Consider the following 10,920-nt stretch of genomic DNA (forward strand, 5'->3'; position numbering starts at 1 on the left):
GTTTCCAATATATTTTTTTTGTTCCAATATATTTTTTTGTTGTTCCAATATATTTTTATATGGTTTTTGTTTCCAGGATGTTTTTCTTTCAAATTTATTTTTATATGAGTTTAGTTGCCAATATGGTTTTGTTTCCACTATATTTTTTTTTGGCTCCATCACATTTTTATATGGTTTTTGTTTCCAATATATATTTTTTCATTCCAACCTATTTTTCTTTTAAATGTGGTTTTTTTGTTTCCCAATATGTTTTTGTTTCAGATACATAATTTTGTTTCCAATATGGTTTTTGTTTCCAATATGGTTTTTGTTTCCAATATGGTTTTTGTTTCCAATATGGTTTTTGTTTCCAATATGGTTTTGGTTTCCAATATGGTTTTGGTTTCCAATATATTTTTGTTTCCAATATATTTTTGTTTCCAATATACTTTTGTTTCACATGCACAGTTTTGTCTCCAACATGGTTTATGTCCAATCTATTTTTGTTTCCAATATGGGTATTATTTCAAATATGGGTTTTGATTCTAATATGTTTTTGTTTCATATATCTATTTGTGTTTCAAATATGTATTTTTGTTTCAAATATGTGGGTTTGTTTCAAATATGTGGGTTTGTTTCAAATATGTGGGTTTGCTTTCACTATATTTTTTGTTTCCATATGTTTTTGTTTCAGATGTATTTTGTTTCTGCAGCCTGCAGAAGAGGAAGCTCAGGGCAGAGCTCATAGCTGTCTACAACTCCCTGAAGGGAGGCTGTAGCCAGGTGGGGTTGGGCTCTTCTGCCAGGCAAGCAGCAACAGAACAAGGGGACACAGTCTCAAGTGCCATGGGCTAATTGACTGGATAGGGCAGGGGGATAGGTTGGACTGGATGATCTTTGAGGTCTCTTCCAACCTGGCTGATTCTATGATTCTAAGTTGTGCCAGGGGAGGTCTAGGCTAGATGTTAGGAGGAAGTTGTTGGCAGAGAGAGTGATTGGCATTGGAATGGGCTGCCCAGGGAGTCATCGTCCCTGGAGGTGTTGAAGCCAAGCCTGGCTGGGGCACTTAGTGCCATGGTCTGGTTGACTGGCCAGGGCTGGGAGCTAGGTTGGACTGGCTGAGCTTGGAGCTCTCTTCCAACCTGGTTGCTTTTCTGATTCTCTGTTTCCCTCTGGCTTGGCTTCAACACCTCCAGCCACAGTGACTCCACCACCTCCCTGGGCAGCCCATTCCAATGCCAATCACTCTCTCTGACAACAACTTCCTCCTAACATCCAGCCTAGACCTCCTCTGGCACAACTTGAGACTGTGATCTCTGGAGGTCCTTTCCAACTTCTAAAGCTCTGTGATTCTGGTGATTCAGCACCTTGTTAGTGATGCTACAGCTCTGCTATTCCCCCAGAACATTTAAACACATGAACTGTAGGTTGTTAGCCAAAGAGAGGAACATCACAGCCAATGAAGTTGCCATATATCCTTTGCAATAGCTGTGTAAAGCTGTCATGTTTCTTTGTCAGGAAGAAGCTTCCTTCCGAAGGCGCCGTGCGGCTCTGCGTCAGGCTCTGGCAGGGAAGGCACCCACTGTGTACCTCCAGCTCTTCCAAAGGTAATGGAGAATGATTTCAGCCAAATCATAGAATCAGAGAGTGCCTTGGATTGGAAGAGACCTTAAAGATCAGCTAGTTCCAACCCCTCTGCCATGGGCAGGGACACCTCCCACTAGAGCAGATTGCTCAAGGCCTCGTCCAGCCTGGCCCTGAACACTTCCAGGGATGGGACATGCAAAATTTCTCTGGGCAACCTCACTAGAAAGAGTTTCATCCTAATATCATAGAATCAACCACGTTGGAAGAGACCTTCAAGTTCACCTTGTACAACCTAGCACCCAGCCCTGTCCAATCAACCAGACCATGGCACTAAGTGCCTCATCCAGGCTTTGCTTCAACACCTACTGGGACAGAGACTCCATCACCTCCCTGGGCAACCTGTGCCAGTGTCTCACCACCCTCACTGCAAAGAACCCTTCCCTAACATCCAGTTTCAATCTCCCCTTTGCCAACCTGGCCTCAAATACCTCCAGGGAGAGGAGTTTCCAAATCTTGAATTCCTCTAAAGACTTTGTAAGTAGCTGCTTCATTCATTTGGAACTATGTTGAAAGGAGAAGCAAAAGTGGAGATCAGTGTTTACTTTTGGTGGATGTGTTTGGCTTTGGTTTAGTATTGCAGCATGAACTGTCCATCAGAGTCTGTTGTAGTTTGCTTATTCAACAATGCTCCTTCCTTGGAAGCTGAGTTGGGAGCTAAGTATCAGACAGTTTTGGCAGAGCTGTCAGGCAGGTGAGAGAAAATCCTGTCACCTGCAATCAGCATTTGCAATTACCAAGCCTGAAGGGTATAGATGAGCTCTGCAGAAGGGGAGACAAGAGAAGACAAAACCCCCACTCCATAGGAGAGGTTAAGTCAAGAGGTGCCACGAATATGGTATCAAAGAATTGAGATTCCAAGAGAGAATCTGAGGCCTGGAAGGTAATAATTAGGTGGTGGAGAAGTTGGTATGTCATGGAATCACAGGATGGGGTGTTGGAAAGGACCTCTGGGGGTCATCCAGTCCAAAGCCTTGCTAAAGCAAGGGTCACCTACAGCAAGTGGCTCTGGACTGTGTCCAAATGTGGTTATAAACATCTCTAGAGGAATAGAATCATAGAATGGTTTAGGTTGGAAGGGATCTCAAAGCTCATCCAGTTCCAACCCCCTGACATAGGCAGAGACACCTCCCACCAGAATAGGTTGCTCAGGCCTCATCCAACCTGGCCTTGAACACCTCCAGGGAGGTTGTGGAGCACAGAATCACTCAAGATCACATTGGGTGATTCTGTGCTCCACAACCTCCCTGGGCAACCTGTGCCAGTGTCTCACCACCCTCGCTGCAAAGAACCCTTCCTTAACATCCAGTTTGAATCTCCCCTCTGCCAGTTCAAACCCATTCCTCCTCATCCTGTCATTACCAGACCTTGTCAATAGTCTCTCCCCAGCCTGCCTGTAGCCCCCTTCAGATACTGGAAGGCCACTCCAAGGTCTCCTCCAAGCCTTCTCTTCTCCAGGCTGCAAAGCCCCAGCGCTTGTAGCCTGTCCTCAGAGCAGTGCTGCTGCAGCCCTCTCCCCAGCCTTCCTGTAGCCCCTCTTCAGATACTGGAAGGCCACTATAAAGCCACTATGATAAGACTCCACAACTTCTCTGGGCAGCCCCTTCCAGGGCTCTGGCACCCTCACAGGAGAAAGTTTTTTGTTATTCAGATGGAACCTCTTGGGTTCCAGTTTATGCCCCTTGTTTCTTCTCCTCTGTAGTAGTTTGAGGGATCCTAGATCCACCTTAAACAAAACCATAGGAACAAAGGCCTGTCCCAGGGGGATGGATCTGCTCATCCTGTGTCCAGTTCTGGGCTCCTCAATTCAAGAGAGATGTTGAAGTGCTGGAAGGTGTGCAGAGAAAGGCAGCAAAGCTGGGGAGGGGCCTGGAGCACAGCCCTGTGAGGAGAGGCTGAGGGAGCTGGGGGGGTGCAGCCTGCAGCAGAGGAGGCTCAGGGCAGAGCTCATTGCTGCCTGCAACTGCCTGCAGGGAGGCTGTAGCCAGGTGGGGTTGGGCTCTGCTGCCAGGCAAGCAGCAGCAGAACAAGGGGACACAGTCTCAAGCTGTGCTAGGGGAGGTCTAGGCTGGATGTTAGGAGGAAGTTGTTGTCAGAGAGAGTGATTGGCATTGGAATGGGCTGCCCAGGGAGGTGGTGGAGTCTCTGTCCTTGTTCAATCAAAGTCTGGATGAGGAATTTGGTGCCATGGTCTGGTTGATTGGCCAGGGCTGGCTGCTAGGTTGGACTGGATGAGCTTGGAGGTCTCTACCAACCTGGTTGCTTCTCTGATTCTGTGTTTCCCTCTGAATCTTACTTCTATGCAATCTATGAAACCAATGCCAAGCAATCACACATGCAAAAGAGCTCCTGAGGTGATTGATGTTTTGAGTGTCTTGTGTGTCTGTAAATATTACAGGGTTTGATTTTACAGCTTAAGCTCACCCTTAGACAATTTTAATCCAAACTGAAAAATACTGCTCCATTTTCCTGAGTAAGTAGCAGAACATGTTAAAGGAGGTGTCACACAAGAATCCAACCTCTTTGATTTACTGCAGCCCTGCAGGGTTATCTACATACATTTAGATTCTTAAATCCCAATTACTGCAAACCTGGCCTCTTTGGAGGGCTTTTTTTTTTGGCCTGGGGCTATGTGCAGGTGAAATTAAAGTCATTTTGATGTCTCATTGCCTGCTCTAACATCAGGGCAACGTTCTGTGGTTTGCTTTGAGTAATTTGTCTAGTTGTCTGGGTGTTTGAGGCTAATAAAGAAGGGGTTGGGGTAAAGAGTGATTGAGATGTGGCCTTTAGCTCATGATTAACTTCTTGATTTTTGCCTAAATGTTGCCAAAGGAACCTGGAGTAAGCAAGAGAGAAGAGTTTACAGAATCATAGAATCACTCAGGGTAGGAAGGGACCACAAGGAGAAGCCAGTTCCAAACCCCCTGCCATGCCCAGGGACACCCTACCCTAGAGCAGGCTGCACACAGCCTCAGCCAGCCTGGCCTCAAACACCTCCAGCCATGGGGCCTCAACCCCCTCCCTGGGCAACCCATTCCAGCCTCTCACCACTCTCCTGCTCAACAATTTCCTCCCCATTTCCATTCTGAATCTCCCCACCTCCAGCTTTGCTCCATTCCCCGTACTGCCACTCCCTGACAGCCTCAAAAGTCCTGCCCAGGGAGAGGCTGCACAGGGAGGTGGTGGAGTCACCATTCCTGGAGGTGCTCAAGAAACCTGTGTACCATGAAAGCCTGGATCAGGCACTTAGTGCCATGGTCTGGTTGATTGGCCCGGGCTGGGTGCTAGGTTGGATTGGATGATCTTGGAGGTCTCTTCCAACCTGGTTGATTCTGTGATTCTATGGATATGGCACTTTTGGGACCCAGTTTCATGGCTGTGGTGGTTTTAGGTTGATGGTTGGACTTGATGATCTGAAAGGTCTTTTTCAACCAAAGCAATTTGATGACTCTGTGGCTTTGTGATTTGCTGCATGTGCCTTTTCCCTTGCTACTTTAAAGCATGAGTCCTTTGCCTTAGCTCCAGGGAATCTGGTCTTGCTACTGGACAGCTTCTAACCTCACCTGGTGCTTCTGCTGCTGAACGTCTGACAGTTGGAACTCCTATCCCCCATGGTCACCTTGCTGAAGAAGCCAAAGCTGAGCAGCAGGATGCCAGAGGAGCTGGAAGTGGAGCGGATCGACAGAAAGGTTTGAACCATGTTCCAAGGTAGCAGTTTTGCTCAGGGTGGGTGTCCTTCTGTAATGGTAGTCCCTGTACTGGGGGTGACAGGACAGCTTCTGCTGTGAGCCCAGCTGGAGTCCTGCAGCCAGCTCTGGAGCCCCTGGGACAAGAGGGCTGTGGAGATGCTGGAGAGTGTCCAGAGCAGGGCCAGGAGGATGCTCAGAGGCTGCAGCAGCTCTGCTGTGAGCACAGCCTGAAAGAGTTGGGGCTGTGCAGGCTGGAGCAGAGGTGACCTTCTTGTTGCCTTCCAGCATCTGAAGGGGGCTACAAAAAAGCTGGGGAGGGACTTTTGAGGCTGTCAGGGAGTGGCAGGACTGGGGGGAATGGAGCAAAGCTGGAGGTGGGTAGGTTCAGGCTGGAGGTGAGGAGGAAGTTGTTGAGCATGAGAGTGGTGAGAGGCTGGAATGGGTTGCCCAGGGAGGTGGTTGAGGCCCCATGGCTGGAGGTGTTTGAGGCCAGGCTGGCTGAGGCTGTGTGCAGCCTGCTCTAGGGTAGGGTGTCCCTGGGCATGGCAGAGGTTTGGCTGCTCCTTGTGCTCCCTTCCAACCCCATCTGATGCTATGATTTGCTGAGTCTGCCTGTAGAGGCAGGGCAATCTCTAGAGTACCTGAAGATGTTACTCTCCCCCTACCTCCCACAGCCCTGAGTTTCAGCTGGAGATGTGCTTTGGAATACCTTTGACTTTCCTTTGTAATGCTTCTTCACTGACTTACAATTCCTGCAGAGACTGACCTCACAAGTGACACCCTCCAGAGACAACCCAGCAAGTCCAAGGCTGCTCCTCCTCATCTGCCTCAGCTCATCAGCTGGCCAGGCTCTCACTCCAGACCCGTCCTACCTCCCATCCCACCTGGCCGAAAGAAGACCAACCCTTGATGCCCACTACCAGCCCAGACTTTGCCATGGCTACACTAAACATTTCCCACAGGAAGGCTGATTGCTGAGCTCTTTCTCTTTCCACAAAGCAAAGCCTGTCAAATACCATCTCTCTAAATCCATCTCTGATTAACTCTCTCCCCTCCAACAAAATGTTATTTATTCATAACTATATTAAAAACTCATTTCTGTATTTCCCACACCTAGAAAATTATTTCCCCAGGCTCTCCTAGCTGGGGAATGGTGCAGACTTTTTCCTGCCAGCCACAAGACCATATCTTCCTCTTCATTTCTCTCCTTCCTCTTCTTTTTTTTTTTAGCTGAGAGATTTTAATTGAGGTGTGGAAGCAGCAAGGCCTCTGCTAATATTGCAGGGCAGGTTAATGATTATGAGGAGGGGCATTGTGAAATGTTCAGAGTGAGGTTAGGAGTGAAAACTAATTCCAGTATGGCTTTTTGAAGGGATGAAGCTGAATTCTTTGATTTAGAAGTGTATTTAAACAACCTAGGAAGGAGTCATCAGGAAGCATTAGTGAGGAGTAGCTGCAGCTCTTCAGTGGTTTGTAAAGATTTGTTTTTCCTCTATCTGGAGCAAAGCTCTGGCAAGTAAATAAAACTCTTGAGTTAATGTTTGTCCTGATGAACTTTCATTCCTCTCCACTTACAAAACAGGTAGTGAGGCCTCTTTGCTTGAAGCAGCTTCCCTGAGGAGGGATGTTTGGTATTCATATTCCAGCATGAGTCCTCAGAGGTCTTGGAATGCACAGAAGACATGGCCACAGTGTGGAGGCAAGTCCAGGGAAGAATCATAGAATCAAGCAGGTTGGAAGAGAGCTCCAAGCTCATCCAGACCAACCTAGCACTCACATCCATTTCTAAAGCCACCTTGCTGAAGCACCATGTCAGAGGATCATAGAGGCTCATAGGATCATAGGGGTTGGAAGGGACCTGAAGAGATCATCCAGTCCAACCCCCATGCCAGAGCAGGACAATCCTATCTAGCACAGATCACAGAGGAACACATCCAGACAGGCCTTGAAAGGCACCAGGGAAGGAGACTCCACAACCTCTCTGGGCAGTCTGTGCCAGTGCTCTGGGACCCTTACAGGAAAGAAGTTCCCTCTTGTCCCAGCAGCTTCTGGCTTCCCCACTACCTCTGCCTGCTCTCTCAGGACCTTGTCTAATTGAATACACTCTGCAAGGTGCTGCTAATTTGGCAGCTGTCAACATGAATTATGCTTTATGTTAGCAGTACCATGGTGGGGCTGGAGGGAGTCACCCCTTGGTGTGATTACACCACCCACTCATGTTTCTGCTCACATCCTTGACTCAAGGGAGACCCAGCAAATGGTTTGAATAGGACCCATCAGGTCTTTCCACAGTCTCACCCCACACTTCTACAGTGTAGCTTCAATGACTCCAGTCCTGAAACCTGCATTGAGTCTCCAACACAAGAAGGACATGGAACTGTTGCAGCCAGTCCAGCACAAGAAGGACACGGAATCGTTGGAGCCAGTGCAGAGGAGGCCACCAAGATGCTCAGAGGGCTGCAGCAGCTCTGCTACGAGGACAGGCTACAAGAGTTGGGGCTGTGCAGCCTGGAGAAGAGAAGGCTTTGAGAAGACCTCAGAGTGGCCTTCCAGTATCTGAAGGGGACCTACAGGAAGGCTGGAGAGGGACTACTGACAAGGTCTTGTAATGACAGGACAAGGGGGAATGGGTTTAAAGTGGCAGAGGGGAGACTGAAACTGGATGTTAGGAAAGGGTTGTTTGCAGTGAGGGTGGTGAGACACTGGCACAGGTTGAGAGTGGTGAGACACTGGCATAGGTTGCCCAGGGAAGTGTTCAAGGCCAGGTTGGGTGAGGTCTTGAGTGACCTGTTCCAGTGGGAGGTGTCCCTGCCTATGGCAGGGAGTTGGAAGTGGATGATCTTTGAGGTCCTTTCCAACCTAAACCATTCTCTGGTTCTATCCATTTAGCAGATGTTCCACCACCAGCTGCCTTTGGAGCCACCTTACCTCCTCCCCACAGCCTGCAGGGTTGGCATTGAAGCTCCTTGGTGCAGCCTCAGCCCTGCAGCCCTGGCTCAAGCTCTGCAGACCCTGTGTAAGTTGTGCACTAAATCTCCCTCTTTAGACATATCCTTTTGGTAACCCTCACAAAGTATTTCAAGCTTCTGAGATATTTCCTTCTGCCTCCTGTAAGGTGGAGGGAGAGGAAATCCTTGTAGCTGAGGCTGAATTTCACTTTCCTGCAGTGGGGGGGGGGAGGAGGAGGAGGCAGCTCCTACATTTTTATCATTCATACAAGCTTTTCCCTGCTTGTACCTCAGAGCAAGTAGAATCACATAGGTGTAAATCAACATCAATCACAGAGACATGAAAAGCTTCACAGGGAAAAAAAATCTCCCATGCTGAGGGTCCTACTAGGGCAAAGATCCTCTCTGGAGACCCACAGCTCCATTTCTCAGTGCTATCATAGAATCAAGCAGGTTGGAAGAGACCTCCAAGCTCAGCCAGTCCAACCTTGCACCCAGCCCTGTCCAATCAACTAGACCATGGCACTAAGTGCCTCAGCCAGGCTTTGCTTCAACACCTCCAGGCACAGCAACTCCTGACTGGTAACAACACAGAGGTTGCCAGATGTCAGCTTCTGTCCAGAGAGAAGATGGAGTTGGCATCATAAATCTGCCAGCAGAAGGATGGTTTCTCATACTGGAGACTCTAGGAATCAAAAGGAGTCAAGAGGGATGACCCTTGCACTAACCCTGTGCTTTGGGGCTCTCATTAGTCAGAGAATCAGAGAATGGTTTAGGTTGGAGGGACCTCAAAGCTCATCCAGTTCTAACCCCCTTGTGCCATAGGCAGGGACACCTCCCACTAGAACAGGCTGCTCAAGGCCTCATCCAACCTGGCCCTCAACACCTCCAGGGAGGTGGTGGAGCACAGAAGCATCCAATGTGACTGAGGAGCCTAAGTGAGGCAGTTCTGCAGTGATATTTGTGCTTGAGTTGACTAGCAAAAAAAAAATCAAAGATCACATTGGGTGATTCTGTGCTCCACCACCTCCCTGGGCAACCTGTGCCAGTGTCTCACCACCCTCACTGCAAAGAACTTCTTCCTAAATTCCAGTTTCAATCTCCCCTCTGCCAACTTGGCCTTGAACACCTCCAGGGAGGTTTGTGGAGCACAGAATCACCCAATGTGATCAAAGATCATCCAGTTCCAATCCAGGGACACCCTACTCTAGATCAGGCTGGCCACAGCCTCATCCAGCCTGGCCTTAAACACCTCCAGCCATGGGGCCTCAACCACCTCCCTGGGCAACCCATTCCAGCCTCTCACCACTCTCATGCTGAAGACATCCCCAACTAGATCAGCCTGCTCAGACATCCATCCAACTTGACCTGTAATATCTCCAGGGATGGGACCTCCACCACCATCCTTGGGCAACCTGTTCCAATGTTCCACCCATCTTCTTCTTCCTAATGTCCAAAGCGAAACAGGACCACAGTGCTCCTGCTTTGGGCTGGCAAGGGGTAAATCAGCTGTCCCCTTGCCCTCTGCTGAGGTCTTTTGGTCAATGCAAGGTTGGTGGATGATCTTGAAGATCTCTTCCAACCTGTTTGATTCCTTGATTCTATGATCTTTCAGCTGCCTGAGGGAGACAGGGTGTGTGAAGCCTGAAAGCTGCTGAGTCTAAGCCTATGGAAGTGGGAAAACCTTCAATAATAGAGAAAAATGCCCTCAAACTTTGGAGAACAGAGAGGGAAGGCACCAGGAGTGACCTGTGAGTCTGCAGGCAAATTAAAAACTGGTTCTGTATCCTCTGAGCTCTTCCCCTCCCCAATTCTCCTCTCCAATAAATCTCACCTCTTGGGCTCCAGCCGCTGATTGATGGCTGCTCTAATGAAAGAGGTTGAGCAGACACAAACTGCCTGGCTCCAAGTGATTTACAGAGACATCTCCATCCCTCTCCTTTGATTTAGTGGCAGGAGTGAGTTTTTTTACAACTTGGAAGTGACAAGGATTTTGTGGTGGTTCCCAAAGGAGCTGAAAGGCTTTCCCCTCTCACTTGAATAGCAAAACTCCTCCTTGTCTCTCTCCGAGCCACCGTGGTTGAGCCCAGCAAAGTCTGGAAGTGTTACCAAGCATCAGCCCAGATTTAATGGAAGGTGAAAGATTTTGGACAGAAATCTCTGAGGTGATGAAAGCAGAGCCCAAGCAACAAGGCTTTATTAACCCAACACCTGCCAGGGTCTGGGAGAAGAAGATTCTGTTCAATTAGAAACACAGAGACTGAGGAACTGCTGCAGGATTGACCATTCATGCCCTGAGATAGGGAAGGACATGGAACTGATGGAGCACATCCAGAGGAGGGCCACAAAACTGGTCAGAGGGCTGGAGCACCTCTGCTACAAAGACAGGCTGAGGGAGCTGGGGGTGTTCAGCCTGGAGAAGAGTAGGTTCTGGGGTAGGGACACCTAGCAATGACCTTCCAGTACCTGAAGGGGACCTACAAGGATGGAGAGAGACTGTTTGCAGAGGCCTGTGGGGAGAGGACAAGGGGCAACGGCTTCACTCTAGAGAAGGGCACATTTAGGTTAGATGTTAGGAACAAGTTCCTTACCATAAGGGTGGTGGAGCACTGGAACAGGTTGCCCAGAGAGGTGGCTGAGGCCCTGTCCATGGAGATATT

At 48.8% G+C, this 10,920-nt stretch overlaps 1 protein-coding gene across 1 annotated transcript in view; it reads left to right on the forward strand.

Moving 5' to 3' along the window:
* Positions 1-6,850, forward strand: part of LRGUK (leucine rich repeats and guanylate kinase domain containing) — a 59,218-nt gene extending 52,368 nt beyond the window's left edge. The window contains exons 17-19 of the mRNA XM_064142748.1: positions 1,498-1,586; positions 5,143-5,312; positions 6,071-6,850. Of these exons, the coding sequence (XP_063998818.1) occupies positions 1,498-1,586; positions 5,143-5,312; positions 6,071-6,222 (411 nt within the window). The 3' untranslated portion in view covers positions 6,223-6,850. The remainder of the gene's footprint in view (positions 1-1,497; positions 1,587-5,142; positions 5,313-6,070) is intronic.
* Positions 6,851-10,920: the final 4,070 nt, after the last annotated feature.

The sequence above is a fragment of the Pogoniulus pusillus genome, chromosome 4 (genome assembly GCF_015220805.1).
Source record: "Pogoniulus pusillus isolate bPogPus1 chromosome 4, bPogPus1.pri, whole genome shotgun sequence".
Lineage (NCBI taxonomy): Eukaryota > Metazoa > Chordata > Aves > Piciformes > Lybiidae > Pogoniulus > Pogoniulus pusillus.